General features: G+C 43.3%; 1 protein-coding gene across 4 annotated transcripts in view; it reads right to left on the reverse strand.

The window, feature by feature from the left end:
• The window catches only part of STARD13 (StAR related lipid transfer domain containing 13), a 267832-nt gene that overhangs the window by 22759 nt on the left and 226166 nt on the right, over positions 1-18907 (reverse strand). For all 4 annotated transcript variants that reach the window (XM_075420301.1, XM_075420308.1, XM_075420324.1 and 1 more), the window contains 4 exons: positions 16609-16680; positions 14494-14575; positions 7046-7109; positions 450-1828 (listed from right to left, as the gene is read on the reverse strand). In XM_075420301.1, the coding sequence (XP_075276416.1) occupies positions 450-1828; positions 7046-7109; positions 14494-14575; positions 16609-16680 (1597 nt within the window). The remainder of the gene's footprint in view (positions 1-449; positions 1829-7045; positions 7110-14493; positions 14576-16608; positions 16681-18907) is intronic.

Consider the following 18907-nt stretch of genomic DNA (forward strand, 5'->3'; position numbering starts at 1 on the left):
ACATCATTACATCCCGTCATGTAAGGGACTGAGGCAGGCTAGGGAAATTCTCTCCGAGCACAAAGGGACAAATTTTTAAAGAAGATCAGTGCATAAAAAAAGTACACAAGGCTACTGACGCATTAATACCGAGGTGCGTAACTTAGAAGATAAATTGAAAATATATCCCACAACGTATACAGGGTCCTACTATGTAATCAGTGGATGAAGAGAGAAAAAAATGCCCTGATTTTCTCTATTAAACTGATTCTCCATTGATTCCACATAAGAATTTCCGTAGCAGGAAGTCCCTTCTCATGAAGTCCCACCCTTCGCTGGGAAGTCCCCATCCCCATACAGGATGAATACAACTGTAATGGTACCCTGCACCTTCCAGCTGCCAGGCTGAGAGCCTCTGCCTCGTTGTATTTCGTAGTCCATGGATCCGTGTAAGAAATTTTGCCACCTACCTGCTTGGTCTTGTGAGCGATGCTCCCACCCCAGAGTCTCTCCTGTCCCTAACACCAGTGGCTTCGGATTCATTCAGGGATGTTCCATCTCTGTCCATGTCACTCGGTGTTGTTCGGCCATCAGAGACAGAATTTCCTTCAAAATCAAGTGTGATCTGTGTGGGTGACTGGAAAGGCAACGACGGAGATTCCCTGACCGACACATCGTCAACTGGCAGACCTGGCAACACATTCTTTGACCAGTCATCTACCACCTCCTGCAGTCCATTGACGTGTTGTAAAATGTCATCTAAATGAGGAAAAAGGACATCTTTCTCCAAGTCCAGGAGGTCTCCAGTACTAGCATACAAGTGGGAACCTGGCACATTGTCATAAATACTAATTCTGCTCTCTTTAGGACAGCAAGCCATCAATCCGGACTCTTTTGGAGTAGAGCAGTTCTGCTTTCCCAGAGAGATGCTACCTGTCCTCCAGTTCACACTGTTACTGTTGTCTGTAGGTGAGAGGCTTTCAATAGAAAGTGCCTTTGGGAAGGTCCCTGGCTTGTGATCCTTGGGAATGTGCACAACCAAGTTCTCTTGGGAATGAAATTCATTTTTGCGGTTTTGGTCCACCACTTGCCGTAAGGCTGTTCCTGCCAGAACGTCTAGGTCCTCCAGGTACATCCCACTTCTCTTGTTTGCTTCATGGCATTTGCGTTCCTTCAAACACGGTGTGCTCACCCCACTGCTGCTGTTTTCGGACTGACTGCTGTCACTGCTGGATTTGGCAGAAAAGGAAAGTCCTCTTTTGACTGAATCTTGTCCTAAGTTTTGGAGATCGCCATTGACTATCTGCACACAGTGCATGTCTTTCAAGGATTTCGGCTCATACTGGAGAACAGGTCCACTTATCTCTAAAGGACCTGTTCTTCCTGAGCCTTTTAGTTTTCCATGCACCCCTTTTGCTTTTAGTGTCTCCATTCGTTTTAGAAAGGTTTTTGCTTTGGTTCGTGTTGGTTTCTCATTCTTTAGGTTGTCCTTGGGGGACAGGGCGGTGTTTATCACAGTGGAGTCTTGCAGCAGTGTGCTTTCTACATCATGCTGGCCAGAGCAGTCGTAGGTCTCCCTGGCAGTGCTGCTGATGCCGGATTGACTCCTGTTGTCACTTCCCCCACTGCTCTCGCTGTGAATAGATGAGACCTCAGGTTCACTCAGGTCTGTAAGGACGCTCTCGCTGCTTGTTGTATTTTTCATTTTAATGTCCCCAGAAGATCCATGTCTGTCTGATCGGTGAAGCAAAGCATCAATGTCGTCCACCCGAGACCATCGTCTGCTGGTTCTTTGGAAAGTCCATTTATTACTGATAGCACAGAGGTCTTCTTCATCTGAGTCTTCACTCTGGAAAACAACAAGTGGCACATGTTAAAAGCAGGTGTGTTTGCTTGTTATTTGAATTAATGTAATTGTGCTGCTCCAGGTGAGTAATAGGTGGTAAAGTCTCCCTGAACCTAATTTATGAAAGATTGGTCATTAGTCCTTTCATAACAGCTTCTTTCATTTAATTGTAAAGGCTGCAGTGAGTATCTTAACTAACAAGGAACAAAAGCCTGCTCTATCTCAGGGAGCTCCTAAGTCCCACCAATGCCTCTCGGCTTCCACCGGGCGGATGGCTGAACTGTGTAGGACTGATGCCCATAGTGACTGTTTAGATAAAAAAGCACTTTGAAAGGTCCAAGTAGAGGGATCCTGCCTTGCAGGGTTGGTGTTAAGATACACACTGTAAAGACTGGAAAGTGGCTGGGTACTACAGCAATACGAGCCATTTAAGAAATCAAGACAGCAAATCTGCACTTAGTTTTGCAGTGAGAACTAAGTAAACATCTACAAACTTCACAGACCAGGTACATTTAACAAGATTATGTTTCAGTAACATAACTGCAGATAAATAGCCATGATGCTTAAAATAACAATAAAAATATATAATATTTGGAGGTATTGCTTGGGGTGGGTCTGAGTGCAGGCAAAGGAAGGCAGCAAAGGCAGCCGTGGAGGTGTGGGGAGGAGGAGCAGCCTGGCTCAGTCTGTGGTGAGCTTTCCTAGAGTGGCAACCACTATCTTCATCACCTTTGCCATGAGAGGCACCCAAAACTTGACAGCCTCCAGCCTGCCCCACTGTCTCTGGCTTCCCTTTGACTTCTGCCAGGGCAGCAGCAGCCCCACAGCCCTCGTGGTCTCGTCTCTCAGCCTGGGGCATGCAGAGCTCTGCTTATGTTTAGGCAGGTCCAGGAGCTACTCTGCAATGCAGACAATGTGCGTCTTGAAAAAAATTTGGATAAAAAAGCTCTCCCTGTGACATTTTTCTCATCTGTTTGCTCAAACAAAAAAGATACATCTTCAGCATGAACCGCGCAGTCGGTGTCGAACTCGCTGTTCTCTAAGGATGTGAAGCCACAGTTGCTAATGAGTATCCTTCCCTTGACTTTGAACCGGCTTTATGCTGCATGATTCTGGTACGTTTGTTTTAAAACAGAACAAACTAACTTCACCTACATGACATCCAAACAGCTCTTCACACTCTTGGAAGCGGTATGAAGGCAGTAAAATATGACAGGCTGTCAGACTGAAATGAGGTGCTAAACCAGAAACACTATTTTGGGACTGGAAAAATTCTCATTTTAAAAGTCTATTATTAGAAGTATTTTTCTATGAAGTTTTGATGGTAAAGTTATCTCCCATCTCTGACTAGATCTCCGCTGGCCTGTCTAATTGAAAAATGGAAAACAAATTTTACCAGAACCCCCAAAACCTTAAACAATGTGAAACCGCAAAAGATGGAGATAGGGATCAGTAGTGTGCCAGGTCTCACCAATGCCATAAGCTTTTGCCAGTTTATCTCTTCAAGTCAGGCAGGTGTTTTAGAGCATGTCCAAACCATAAAATCAAATATAGCTATGAAATTTTGGGTTTAGTCACTCCTTTATTATCTGTTAATGTTGAGATGTGCAATGCTCCTGCAGCTGACGTTAGTTCCCAGGAATGAATGGAGATCTTTGTTCTGCGGTTAGCTAGAGAGAAAAATTAAACAGCTAGTGGAGCGTCAGGAAAGGGGCTAGAAAAAGCTAATACTGCTGTGGCCGTTTTGTCTGCAGGGAAGAAATGGCACACCAGTCAGCTCTAGCATGGTTTCAGCTCCACAGTTTGTTGTACGCATGTACAGAGTGAAGGACTAGACAGACTCAGGCACTTAAAAATCCATCTATTGTGGTCTTAGCAGTGCCACAAAGTGGAAATTTTAGAAACCGCAAGGGTATGTACTTTTAAATATTTAACAGTGATAATTATATCTACAAAGCGTACCACTGTTGAAGCGTTGATGGCACCAGCCGAAAGGATAAAAATATATTTTTTCATTTGTTGTACATCCCAGTATGCCAAAGGGACCTTAAAGAAAGTTCTTGGCTGACACCAGTCCCTGTAGCTGCACTGACATTACTGCATGAACTGACAGGATTTCGCCTGTATTTTCTACAAGCTGGAATCGATTAAACTAACCAAAGTGGTAGAGACACTGTGAAAAACACCAAGAGGAGAGCACAGAGTAAGAGGCAGAAATAAACATAAACCCAGTGCAGAATATACTTTAAATCATTTTTAGAAGAAAATAAGTTTTAAAATTTTTTTAAAGGAAGTAGAGAACAGAAATGAGTATTTGTAGTAAACAAGTTTTGCCTCTAACCACAACAAAGATAGGATTACACTCTGCCCAAGAGCCAGTCAGAAAATACAGAGGGTTTTTAGTGTTGAAATTTGCAGCCAAATAAAAAAAAGGTTTAGTTTATTTTTTTTAATTGGTAATGAAACATGCTTATGTTTCATCAGAAGCAAAATCAGACAAATGAAATATCTGGATACTGAAATGCTGCCATGGTGACTCACTCCAAATTCGACTGCACTGCACGTCCTGACATAATGTGCTTTTCTTTTGATGGAATCAGTCGAAATTCTGGAAGCCACGAACATCCTGAATGACCCACTGTTCTTGTTAGATATCAGAGTGCCCTGACAAATGAGACTGTCTTAAAAAAAATGCGGAGAGCACTTTGCCAACCGACTTGTCAGCAGCTACGGGGACAGTGGATCAAGAGTAGGTCTGAAAGCAAAGATTCATCTTATGCAGGCAGAGCAGACATCTTGGAGCAGTGACTGTATACTTCTGCTGACCTAGGGTGAAATCAAGTGCACGGCTTTGGAGCATATTCAGAAGTCCATTTAACACCATTATGTTTGGGAAGATGAGAAGGAGTAAGTTTTTTGAGGAGTGACTGATAACATTTGCCAAAGAGAAAGAGGTTTTGATTCACAGATTTGTCACAGTTGATTAAAAATCGTGCAGCTTTTTGACTGAGGGTGTACTTGCCTAAGATACAGAGGGATGCTAACAAAAGGCAAAAAGTGGGTTTATTTGTGGTGGAATTCTGCCACATTTTTCCAGCTGGGGGCAGGAATTCTCATAAATTGACAGCTGCAGAAGGCAGTTAATCCAAAGGCTAATCTCTGTCTGTTCAAATTGCTTACAGACATATTTGCAACACATACACGAGGGTTTCTGTATGAATCTTGATGAAGCCAAGGGGAAGAGCGTGGCCCACAGCATGAATGGTTTGGGTGGGAGAGCGGGCGGTGGAGAAATGCTCATGCCGTGCTGGCTTTCACAGTAACCTTGCCTGGCAGCTCGCTTGGCCGTATCTTGATGAATTACTCAAGCAGCTGTGCTAGTCTTGTGCAAACCTGTTATGATGAACCTCCAAAGCGAGCTGATTTTGCATTTCATTGTTCAGATCGCCATAGAGATTATTAGGAAAGGCAGCATCTACAGCAAAGAAGTTTACTAGCTTCAGTGTTCACTTGCAGCCCCAATTCCCAGCTTTAACTGTTGCATTTACATTTCCTCCTGTCAGCAGTCTCCCCTCCCTCTTTTCTCCCCCACATTCTTTTCTGCTTTCACTTGCTCTGTATCTGTCATCCCAAATCTCCTTCATCCCCTCTTTGCCTACATTTTTCTGTGCTCTGCTTCTCCCTGGCCTCGTGCAGGTATGGACCCAACTAGCTTCTGTCCCCCTGGAAGAGTACCAAGTAAGGCAGTCTCGCTTCCATAGCAAATCAATGATTATCTGCATGGAGAGCAGCTGAGGGCTTCAATCCATTCAGAGCGGGGAGGAGTGGCAGCAAAAATTAATAAAAACCTAAAGATAACAAGAAAATCCTCCTTTGTTTAACCCAACATAATCAGACACTTCAAGAAGCAAGCAAGCAAGCAAGCAAGCATACAGACCTCACACTAAACCCAAAATACTTGTTGAAAAGAAGAAGGACAGGAACTAAGTAAATTTCCAGAGGACAATCAGTGTTCACCTATATGTTGCTTTTTGTAATTCTGTCTCTTGTGCACCTCCAGTATCCCTGCATGAACACAAGTACACGAGCTGATGGATGCAAACCAGACACTGCTCCAAGCAGGTCAATGGCACAATCGATTGAGTTAGTTTTTGCTGAAAGACCTCAGCCTCTTCCTGTAGCTTTTACCTGCCCAAATCATACAGTTATTGTGTGGTCAGGGGATTTTACTGTTCCCTCTCTCAGGTGCGATGTGAGTGTTTGATGGGGAAAGCGCTGGAACTTATCAAAGATGAGAAAAACCCATCAGATCTGAAGTAGTGAAGAGGTCCCCGCAGCTCTACTGAGTGCACAAAATGCAAGCAAAAGAGGCTACGTACACAGAGGAACAAATGGGCATGTGCCAAAAGCAGAATATCTGGACATTAAAACCATTCTTTGTTCAAGTTCTCTCAAACAGTGAATAGAGCATGAATAGACTGAATCTGCAAAGACACAAAAAAAGCAGCTCTCAGAGGTGGTTTTTAAAAAGCATTAAACACTCCAAGGAAGGAAAAACAGACACCGAGATTTCTCAGAGTCGACATCTACCATTGTACACTACGGAAGGGCTTGGGGGAATCTGTGACCTGAAATACAAACGTTCAACAGTTAATGCTGGGCTTGTTACAAAACTCTCAAAATCAATAGGCAGCTTCTGCAGTCCCCACTGAAATCCTTTAAGCTCAACTGATTCCCGTGTTACACAGGAGCTTGTAGGGACGGCAGAGTTTATTTCCATATTCTTAACTGGGAACAAGTCAGTACAAGAAATAAAGAAAAGCTATTGTTTTCATCTGAGCAGCTTCCATTTTTTCCGAGCAGTGTTTTCCATTGTGTACTCACATGGCATTGGCAAACAAGCCAGCCTAAAGAAACCGCACTGTCTTTTCACCCACCAGCTTGAATTGCACATACGTAAAGTTTTAAGTACTGCATGTGTCCTTTTAACACATGTAGTATTGTTCCTGCTGTATTAGTCACAGGTTTTCTCTACTTTGTTTATAATTTCAAGATTCAGCAATTCACATTATCACATGTCCAGAGAATGCTGACACACATGTTCAAAGTCAAATACACGTAACTTACTTTTAAAAGCATTACTGACTTAAAGACTAAACTGGGGAGGTCTTATCACAAAAGCCGGGGCAAAAGCCAGCACATTTCACGAAGTTTCCTTACCTTTTTTCTTTGGAAGTTCACATCGAGTTTCATTGAGGCGCACTTGTTCAGTGTGTTCAGTCGTCTACAGGGCAAAGCAAATTCAGATTAGCAGCCTCTGATTAAAGGGCATGACTTTTCAGAAGTTCAAAAGCTTTTCTCTTATCAGCCTGTAGGTTGCCAATGGCATACAACAGGCTTCAGAATTATGTTGGTCATATTATTCCAGGCTATAAGACCACTGAGTCAAAAGTACATCTTAGCTTCACATTACTTGATAGCCAGGTTTTATAGATTGCTTTTTAATTCTAAGACATTTAAGTACTTAGCAAAGGTATAACCAAACAACTCCGAGAGATGGGGAAATGACAGGAGACAAAGGAGGTTAAGTTGCCTTCTGCAGGACGGTAACATAATTGGTCTAAACCAATTTAAGGTTACTGTTAGGGGATTTCAAAGCACTTGTGAAAGACAAAAGAAAAAGATGCAGTTCCTCACTTTCAGCAGTTAGCACTTCCTTTAAAAAGCTGACATAAAGAAGAACACTTCTTAGTTAGTTAATTGTTTCTCCACAGTCAATATCTCCTTTCCCGTATCTGTGGATCTTACAGACAGGTTAACACACCCAGTGTGTAACAAATCTAACATATTTAAATAAATATTTTTAGTTATTTTTGACCATGTTTGTAATGATGTTATCAAGGACTCTGTAAGGCTTCTGGTCCTTAAATCCAAGGCTATCCCACAATGATAGTGAGTTGAAATGACAATCTGATAAAGATGGAAAGTGAATGAGTATGTGTGTACGTGTGTGCCCGTCCATGTGCAGAGATGGTCAGAGGACATGAGAACATGCTCCTTCAATAGAGCACCTACCATGTTAACCATAAATTATTATTTTTTATTTATACTAGAAGGTCCTGATTCATGAGACTATCCATCTTTTAAAAGTGGAAGCTCAGCATTAAATATCTTCGATTTTGAACTTTTTCCAGATTTAGGGCTGAATTTCAAAATAAAGAAAGGCAGAGTGAGAGAGCCATGTGCCCACAACACTCTTCTGCAGGCTGCCTGCATTTTCTGCGTCTTTGCTGCAAGAGCTTCCCCTGTTGCTTCTGGGTCTCAGGAAGAGGATGCAAATCTCCAGAACTGGTAACATTTAAAATGTGTGGGATAAATTACAAAGACACATGAAAAAAAGTATCCCATCAATAATATAATCTATCACATAGCATAAGAACATTATGGCATTAACATATTCCTCCCTGGGACTTCTAATATTAGAAATTCTTTTGAATTGCCACCACTAATAAAGAACCAGACCACCAAATGTGGATCTTCCTTAAAAAAAAATTCCCTCACAAAATATCATCTGCTCATTTGTAGATAAAATACTCCTCCCTAACTCAAGCCAATAAACCTGTTATGCCATATCAGAAAAGTCCTGTGCTCATCATATTAATGTGAGTATAATGCATGCACAAGCACACGCTGCATCCATGATAGCAATGTTCTTGTAATAAATTTCAGGCTTTGTGGCTCTGTAGCTGCATATTCAGCCTTCTGCCCACAAATCCTCCTCAGGGATTACATCTATTATTGCAAAACTCATCTTTTGCCCAAACATGGAATTTCTCAACCCAGAGTTGCATTTATCTGGGGCCCCGGAGCTGAATGGTGTTCCGCAGTTCTTTTGAGCACAAGATGTTTAAATTTGCATATCGATATTGATTCCAAATACACAGAGGCACAGACATATTTTCAAAGGACTCCAATCCAACTTTCAGTCTGTGGAGACAGCTTCCTCCGAGAGGTGAACCGGAGGCTCGGGTCAGAGACCCTGCACAGGGACGAGTGCTCCTTCCATTCACCATGGTGCCATTTGACTTCTGAAAACCGAGGAGCAAGCCACGCATTTCAGGAGAAGGATGACAAGGAAGCGACAACCCTTGATGTACCCTTTGCCCTCTTTGCACGTAGGTACCTCTGGATGTGCCCAGCCCACAGCAGAAAGTGCTGTGGTGTTTCTATTAAAAAGAGCTGCTTCTTCAGCACAGAAAGTTGCAAGAAAGCACACAGTGAAACCAACAAGACTGTCCAAAGCCATCGCTTTCCGGCTAACGGCATTTGAGAGAGAGACCATTTCAGCAGAGACTGAGAGGTCAGCTCTATGAAAGTGAGTGTCATTATTTAAAGTGGAGGCTTGGGAAGCCACACCGTTGTCCTGGCCACTTTCTAACCTGGCTTTGCTATGAAGAACTCCATCAGAAACAAAACTACTTTTTCCTGGGTGCCAGGGGCTCAACCTCAGGTCTTAAATTCACCCATTTACAAAACATCTTCATGTGTTCTGGGCCTCTTCCAATGCTGTGGAAAGATTTGCCAGTGAAATTAGAGAACTAATGATCGTATTTGTGAGCTTGCCTGGTACTAACAACTCCAATCAACGTCACTCTGTTTCAGCTTCTTACACCTTGTTGGTGTGCCTGCGTTGGCAGAAAGCTTTTCTCAACTGCTTAAAGTCATTAGATGACTGACAGCCAAGTGCTCAACTGATCTTTCAAAAAACAAAAATAAAAGTCTCTGGCTACAGAAGGCTGTCACTACTGTCCCAGTCAAAGCGAGACAAGCACTATATTTTCATGTCACTGCTTACAAACACGGGAAAAGACTGCCTGTTCATAATGTTAACAAACCACAAAATCTGGACTTGAGAAAAGGCAGGAAAAAAACACATTAAATAAACACAAGAGAGGTGGCTATATAAAAACCAAACCATCTCGGATGCATTTGAATGCTTGTCTGGAAAACTCTACAGTGTCTAGGGGAAGCCTGCACAGTATTTACTACAGCAAGTGCTTCACTGATATTAATTTTATTTCTTCTCTAGGCCATCACAGGTTAACACTACCTCTATGGTTTAACACTTACCTCTACGGTGAAACATCATGTCTATGTTTAAAATGTCCCTTGATACAATACTTAAACATCAGCGGAGTGATTCAGGTGCCCAAACAGAGATGTCTGGTGCTATTTTAGATCCCCTAGAGTACCAAGCCTGGCCTTCAGCTGCTGCAGGTCCTCCAGGTCCAGCCAGCCCATGGAGAAGTCTGAGATACCTTAGGAGATCTGAGATGGCATTAGACACAGGTGTTCAGGGTTCTGAATCCCAACCCCAGTGCTGTACTTATTAACCCTTATGATGGAAGTTTTTCAGAAGGAGGAAATCTCTGACTTTTGCATCTTGTACAGCACTAAGTAATGTTTACAAATACACACAAGTGTGTAGCAACGCAGGCTCTGATTAGCTGAAAAACCTCATGGGTGACCTGTTGTCCTGCTTGAAGAGCCATCCAGATAATGGAAAGACAACTTTGAAGTGACTTGGAGCTCCATGCATGCCTCTGTACCTGTTCTGCAGCTGCTTCCAAGCAGCTGGTGGGGAATGCAGCCAGGGGCACCAACTGTTCGTGCAGGAGGAGGCACCATGGGGACGGTCAGCATGGACTGTGTCTCCTGCCTCTGCAGATCTGCAAATGACCTCTCTCATGGATCGTGACCAGCCAAACACGTTATGTGGTTTCATAAACTCCTCTCTGAGGGAAATACGACACTATTTCTTTGTTTTATCGTTATTCCTAGCCAAGTTTAGGTGCTGCGTACACATACCCTTAGCTAGCTGTTTCTGGTGCTGTGGAACCTGGGAAGAGGACATCCAACTCCTTGTGCTGGGCTCTGCTGAGGTCTGAACACTGAATGAGGGTCTTCCCAGTACTGGCAAGGCTGGTGTGTGAGGCTCACACTCGCATGTCCCTGCTCAATCAGTTTTGTGTGTGAAGAGATCTACTGTTTTCCAGTCCTATTGCTTTGCGTCATGGCTGCGACTGAGTGAATTACCTTACAGGCTACATGCTCACATGAGGTGAGTCAGCTCTCCTTGAGGTCAATGGGAGTTGTTCTACTGGCTTCAGAGCAGGGCCTTCGGTACTGCGTGTGATGAGCTGGGCTTATCTCCTAAGAGCACCTAGAGCAGTATAACTCAGCAGATAGTACTGACTATACAATAACCATTTCAAAACTCTAAAGGTGGGATGTCCCATGTACAGCAACCTTTGGATTATTTGCAAGCTATCTAAGAGACACTAGCTATGGGAAAATAGGCTGCTGGCTGCTTGGCACAGTTCACATTTTAAGAGCTTGCATTAGGGGCCTACGTATCAGACTGTTACATACCTGTTCTTTATATTCTTAGTCACTGTATTTACCTGAATACAAAAAGTACAACATGTCTTGGCTTTTCCTTCTCACCCTCTTATCACAGCAGCCACAAAAGTTCCTAGAGCAGAGCTGGTTGCTGCTATTTTGGAAATGACACAGAGATCCAGCTATAAAATTTTCATGCCCAATTATTATTTTGGCAGGCTGACCGCGTTTGCCTGCAGATTGCATGGCAATTTTCTATTGTTCGTTACTCAATAAAATCTGAGTGGAATCTCTTGATAGATATGCCTCTAACCCAAAGGCCTCAAACTTGGTCTTTACTCTGCCAAATTTTCAAATTATATTGTAAACAGCAGGAGTGTTAGAATATCTCAGAAAGGTCACTGAAATCTTTTACAACAGGGAGTCTTAGGCTTTCTGACTAAAATACTGCCAGCTGCCTAAAAAAAGAAAAGGTTCCTCTCAATTTGTACCTCATGTTGTCTTGTATACTGCAATGCCATAAGAAAACTTGTTATAAAATGAGGTTGAGAGTCTGATTTCAATCCGCAAGAGCGGAGAAAGTCAATGTTTGTGCTAGAACCGTTGCCATTCAGAGCTAAAACTCTGCTCAAACCGATTATCCAGTCTGGCATTCCAGCTTTAAAATTATCCTCCAAATAAAAATGAGAACCCCATTTTGTTCAGTGCTATGGGCTGAATGCACTGTTAGTCAGTGTGGAGGCTTGGTCATGCATCGCTTCGAGGGCAGTTTTGGGTGTCTGAAGAACAGAAGTTTGGCTCCCAACCTGGGAATCGGTGCACACAGGACCAATAACCAACCTTTTTTTAACTTCCTATTTCATGAAAGTGCGTGAGAGCCTGCTGCTCTCGTATGATATACGGGCACACACCTTGTAGTAATGCCAGCACAGAGCAAAGCTAGGGCAGAAAACCAGACACAGTGATCAGCTGAGCTGTGAGGATTTCCAGTGCACTGGAAAATTTGGAAGGGTTTTGTTTGATAGCTACCACAGTAACAAAGCTGGTACTGAGGGAAGCAGCTGGCACTGTTTGCTGTTTCTTATGAACCCAAATCTTGACATTTGGCACAACTGCTTTTTGTGGGTCGCTCTCAGCTATAAGATTGGAGCTGCTGAGTTACAGCAAATTAAATGTCTGCAATCTGAAAAAATAACCTGTACATAATACTTGTAATTCTACCTGGCTGGTACATGAGGTGTTATTCCTTATTTAGATCTAAGCTGTTTAAATCTCTTGGCAAAAATTGAAGTCAACAGGTGTTGTCTTCTAAATAAAATAATTACAGAAAAAGTTACTAGACAGTCATAAAACTCATTGTCTTTGAATAAAATAGTTTGGAAAGATCTGTGTCTATGCTTAGGTACTACAGGTCTCAGCAGTATCACTTGATTCAGTCTAATATAAAGCATTCTGTCACATAAGTGCATCTCTCCAGCTGCTAGTTTCTTTTCCAAAACCTCACCTTTTAATAAAAGAGAAAAAAACCACAGTCTCCAGCTGTTCAGCTCACAAAGAAATCCTCATAAATATATAAACCTGGTGTAAATGTCGTGGATGTATCTATGAGTCTACAGAGAGGCCGGAGGAGCAAGAGGTGAGCTGTTCCTGTTTAGCTGCATAGGTGTTGGATGCCTGGTGACCATGATTGAAGTACTACCACTGCTAATTACTTCAGAGAAGAAAGACTAGGGAGAGTCACAGAACTATGCAATGACCGGACCTCACTGTTTGCTCTCACAAGAAAAGCACAGGGACAGACATCATACTTGCTCTTTTGGATCGTCCTCCGACTTTGTGGGAAAGGGCAGAGGGGAGGACGTCTCAAACTCCAACCACTCCTGCTTTCCAGTTCCCAAACTACAGCAAAGTATGCCTTCCATCATGCCAGACTGAAGCAGAGGCATGCATGTACGTGTGGGGAGAAGGTTTCTTAGGCATGGGCATAGCAATTCCTCCCACCAAGCTGCACAGAACAGCGGTGGATCAAGTCTGCAGTTATTCTGCTCCCCTGGCATCCTTGAGAAAAGTTGCTGAAGGATCCAAGTCCTTCCTACTAATCCGTCTTCAGACACAAAGGCTACTACACAGAAAAAGAAAATATTCTGTTCCCCATAACTGTAACAGACAAAATGAGAAGTGATAGGTCTCGCAGCAAGGGAGTTTTGGGAAAGCATTCTGACAGCTATGCCCAGGAATTACCTGGATCCTCCAAGAAGCAAGGCATAGCCCGGGATGGAGAGATGGACTGGATGAATTCTCTTCCAGCCCTATTTTCTATGATTCTCAGAAACCCTCTCTGCAGTCCTCCATCACAGACTCATTAACCCCTGCCATGCACAGTGTGATGTGCAGTGGAACAGCATACACTCTCTGATGACTTTAGCCACAGTTGCAGAAAGGGAAATAGAGTTTTGTCCAATTATCTTGATGTTGGTGTTGTGAAAGTTTCCATAACGTGTAATAAAGCCTGTTTGGTTAGGGGCCAGATGCTTTTTTGTCCTCACTGAAGAGGAGAGGAGCAGAACGCAGCTTGAGCTGAGCACAGGAGAAAGAACAAGGGAACAATGCCTCTGCAATGTGGTTTTGCGAAACTACCACAGCATTGCTGCTTCTTGACTCCTGGGGGACGGTACTTGAGCAATGCAATATCATACATTCATCACAGGCAGAGTATAAAAAGCTAGATAAATAGCAAACACAAGCCCTCTGAGAGGAGCAAACCAGTGATTAGTTGTAGCAGCTGTAGTACTGTGGGGTTCTGGTCCCACTTCTGTTACTGGTGCCAAAAGGAGAGTACCAAGGGAATCACGGAAGCATGAAAACCACGTCTTCTGCCAGAGAAAGTATTTGCTGAATTCTGTGCAGTGAAATTTCATATTTTCTGCTGTGCTCAGGCATAAGAGTTATTCATGTGCAACTCAAATGTGACTCCTTCATTTACTCAGGGTTTTCTTGCACTACTGCTAGTTCTTTCTTAAAAGGTATTTCAAATCCATTGGATTTGGGTCTTCTCAAATCATGTGATGTTTTCTATGAGTGCAGTGGATCCTACCCCAGGATTTTCCGTAAGAGAAATTAATTCAGAATGGTATCATTATAGATATCATTGCTTAATTCACGTGGACAAGCAAACATCTCTGTTGCTGCTTCTGCTGCTATGTTAACAATAACAAATCAGCTCATGTTTTTAAATAAACAGAAAAGAAACGTTAGGTTTTATTTACCTGCAAAGAGGTTCTACAAGGTCCTTGTCAAGAAAATCATGATCTTTCTTTACTGCAGCAATGTCAATGGGGAACTGGGAGTCTATAAAAGGAGACAGAATATTAAGATGGCTGCTTGCTATTCAAATGAATATACTTCATCTACATCTAAAATGCTTTGAATGTGCTTGCTCAGTGAAATCTAGTATGACCGATTTCACTCAGCTCTGGTTCCCTTTTCAGTCACTTTATTATTTTTTTCTACTAAAAGTATGGTTGAATGTCCTGTGCACCAAAGACATAGCAAGATAATTTCATTTTGGCTTTAATAAGATACTCAATCATTAGCTCTAGCGCCTAGCACAAATGTGTGAGATCAGAGAATTGCCAACACACTTTCTTTATCCACATGAGCAACAAGGTTCTCCACTCCCATCACAGTGACTTAATGACTAATTTGCTGACAGACTGTTTTTCCCATGAAACAGAGATGTTCTGCGCTTTTGCTTTTAATACAGGTCCCAATAACAACAATTTCAGACAAAGGGTTACTCAAGTAACAGAGACACAGAAAATGAGCTAAATAATAACCCCAATATTAGCTAAAAAGCCAGACTAGCATGCTGGAAGCTGACATTTGTAATGAAAAGTGACATGGCTGCAACACATTAGGGGCTCTGTAACGGTGGGCCGGCTTCCAGCGCTGTGGCTGCTCTCCAGACTGCTCTGCCATGCTTAGGTACCGCAGCAGGACGCTGGGATGCAGGAACCACAGCCAGCATTTTCAGACACTAGTGCTTAGCACTGACATAATAGATGCACGTAAAAAGGACCTTGTTTTCAGATACATGTCTAGAGCTCGTATTGACAGTATGGGAACTATGGGAGCCCAGCACAGGTTGTTTTTTGGATGGAACACCCCTTTCAGTCTCGCAGGCAGCGGGTTCTCCTTTACCTGGGAGAGTAGGGATCTGAGATACTCTCATTACAAGGCAGACAGAAAAGGTATTGCTGGGCACCCAGGGACTGTGGTAGACACAAACCTATGTTAGCTTTGGTCTGGCAGGTTTATTAGTCTCATTTCCTTGCTCGGTTTAACAAAGACTGCCTGGCTCCTACAGAGCCACCTGAGCATCCCTGCATGGTGCTCCCAGTCCCCAGCCACCCAAGAAACCCATCAGGAACCAGAACCCAAGCCTTGAGGGACCTCAGCTGGCCACCAGAAGCCATGAGGGTGTCCTCAGCATAATGGTCCCCACTGCCCCCAGCCTCATGCACGGCAATGGATGGCACCACAGCCTACTCTCAGCAGAGCTGGCTCTGACCCGTGAGGTTTCTTGGCCATTGCTCCATGTGTGGAGCCGTGCTGCCTCCAGACCCAAGCTGACCCTGGAAGATGTCCAGCGGCGTCTGGCAGAGCTGTGCTTCGGCTAATAAGCCCGAGCGGGCCTGAGCTGGCTCTGTGTCTCTGGCAGAGAGAATATGTAAGTTGGGAAAAATGAGGATCAGCTGCAGTTTCCTTCTCAGCATTGAGCTAGGGAGAGCAGGAAAACCCCAGCCCCAGTCCCTGACTGCTCCCAAATGCAGCAGCAGTGTAACCACTCGCCCTGCCCTCGGGGATGCCACTTCCTTGGGCATGAACTTTACAGCTACGACAGGGACACGGCCATTTGCTTTGAGTCAGTGCCAAAATATTGGCTTTTCTTGCTTTGCAAATCTAAAACACAGCTCAGATTATTCACTTTTCATAACCTTGCAGAGCTTTTCACTCTTATTTTCAGTAAAATTGAAATTTTCAGTAACTTTCAGTGCTTTCAACCTTATTTTAGACATAATTCAGGAAGTTTGAAAAAAAAAAGACACATATGTGTTTGAATTTTTTGTACTTGTTTTTGTTAAACTTTAAGGTTTATACAAACTATGCCCCCTCTCCCCCCCTTTTTTTTTTCCCATGGCTATGAGGGCAAGAATCTTACTTTTCTTTAGGCACTGGTATGATTCCAGCAGCTGAGGCTTTGTGAAGCAGCCAGCCATGGCCATAACTCAGTCAAATGTAGAGCTGGCCGACTGCAAGCTCTCCTGGCAAGAGCCCAGTGCACTTTCAGTACTGCACAAAGAGGAGAAAAACCTACTTACCCTCGTAGAACTGAGCATATTGGGGAAATCCAGCTGCACGTAGCCAGTCACACGCTTCCTTTGCTTCGATTTCTGAACAGAAAGAGAAAAGATAAAAGTTCACAGTTTGCTATTTTGCATTAGAAGTCCTTTTAATTGCAAGGAAATAGCAAAGATTCTTGGTAGTGTCTGTTGCTTAAAAGTACTGTCATCACTCTGAAGTATTTTGTTATAGTATCAGAAAATAAAATAGTCCCTCAGAGAAATCCCCCACCCCCATGGGACTCTGGGATTTGCATAGCCACTTGGTGACCAGGATGAAGTGTTTGTCATCTCCATGGAACAGGAGAAGGTGCTCAGCCAGGTATGTGGTCCTGTGCTCTATCCTCCCCCAAGGGTAAGTCACTGGGGAGAGATGAAGATGAAGCAGGGTGGAAATAGGATGTCAGGGAGCATGCACTGTGTTTTCTCCTCCTCTGACACTTCTTGCAGAGTAAAATCCCAAGTGAAAGCCACTGAAAGCTCTGCCAGGAAAACCCCAGCGCAGTACTTGTGTTACTGAAGCAACAATTGCACAGGCAGGATATGCCTTCCCACCTTTAGCCATTTGAACTCCACTGTGTAGACTCCCTCCACAGTCAATAGAGAGACAGTTACTTCCAAAGGGTGATTCATTTCACCTTAAAGTATTGTCTAAATTAGGTGGGATAAATCAACCACTGACAATGCTTTTCTCTTGTGGCTACTAACAGAGGGAGGATAAACAGCTATGGCTATGTCTATGCAGCTAAATAGAACAGATACAGTCAGTAGCTTCGAGCACTGGACCCCAATCCATTCACTCTTTAATTTTAATCCATTTCCAGGCCTCTTTTGGACTGTTTCAGTTATCTATCAAGACAAATCTTCTCTTGAGCAGGCTAGTGCTAAGCAGTGAGGAGAGGAATCAGTCTGTGTCGTCTCGTCCCTGACTCTGCACTATTTAGAAGTATGGATACAGCCGATGCTGGAGTAGGTTTCCCCTTTCAAACAGCTTTCACTGGGTAAGACGTATCCTACGCCTATGGAGGAGGTGGGGGAATCATCAGCTGGACAAGTTAATAGTTCCTCCTTATTTTGGGGGTGACAGTAGGGATAGGTGAGCATGAGGGAATGGAAGAAAATCATCGTTGAGGGGGGGACTACATATGACCTACAGCTTTTTGCACAGGAGAGGCAGATCCACTCCACACAATTCCTAAAGCAGCAGTAAATAAATGTCAGCTACATGAAAGCAGAGGAGAAATATTGAAGTGTCTCCAGTGAAACAGGCTTTGTACACTCCAGCAGTTAAACACACGTTTATGCATCCAACCTCTGAGATGACCAACGTATGTTGACAGTAGGGTATTGCGATTTTTATCGAGCTGCGCGGGCTCATTTTATGGAGACCTGAAAGCAGTGTGGCAGGTCCAGCTCTGCCTGGCCACTCAGGCACCGGCGCTGCTGCATGTTCAGCTGCTCCTAGAGCAACTGGAGGAACAACAGAAAATGGAGGCTCACCCCGATAAATTTGGGTTGCTGGGAAAATCTGGGCAACATCTCCTTACTGCCCAGATCTAGGTCAGGATCTGCCACTTCAACAGTTTCTGTTTACAAGATGAAAGTCAAAACGTATCTGCACCTCTTACATTTGCGAAACACGAAGGAATGGAGTGTGCAGCTGTTGAAGAAAGTAGACATTTTAGGTTGCTTATTATTCAACCTGAATGAATGAGTCAAGGGTTTTTGGCACATCTAGGGTTGCAAAATCTAGGCAGCCATGATACAAAACCCTAAATATAATACAAGCAATGGAACTGGAATAAGAAAATCAGGCTCAGTTGCTCTTCTGCATGTTCTGCCTTGCATGCAAAAAAAAATTCCAGTTGAAAATATTTTCTACTAAAATGCATTTTTATAGATAGGACATGCTGGCATGAATTTTTTGCTGTGTAATTCTGTTCAAATCACTCATTTTACCCCTTAAGACTTTACCCACTGAAGCTTACCGTAAAATTTGCTATGAATATACTCTGCAGCATGTGACCCACGCACCTTTCTGATCCTCTGAATACTGAGTCATGCCACTAAAATTTGTTGCAGAAATCAAAATTCAGAATGCAAGGTCTATATGTCAAAAGCCCAATTTTCCAAAGACGATTAGACAGCCAGTAACAGCTCCGCAATGGCTGAAATCATTAGCAGTGCTGAAAAGGATTTACCACCAGGTCTTCATTTGCTTTGACATTAGTTCATGTCAAGGCCAAAAAAAGGAGTATGAAAGTACATTCAGTTCTTA

The sequence above is a fragment of the Opisthocomus hoazin genome, chromosome 1 (genome assembly GCF_030867145.1).
Source record: "Opisthocomus hoazin isolate bOpiHoa1 chromosome 1, bOpiHoa1.hap1, whole genome shotgun sequence".
Taxonomy (NCBI): domain Eukaryota; kingdom Metazoa; phylum Chordata; class Aves; order Opisthocomiformes; family Opisthocomidae; genus Opisthocomus; species Opisthocomus hoazin.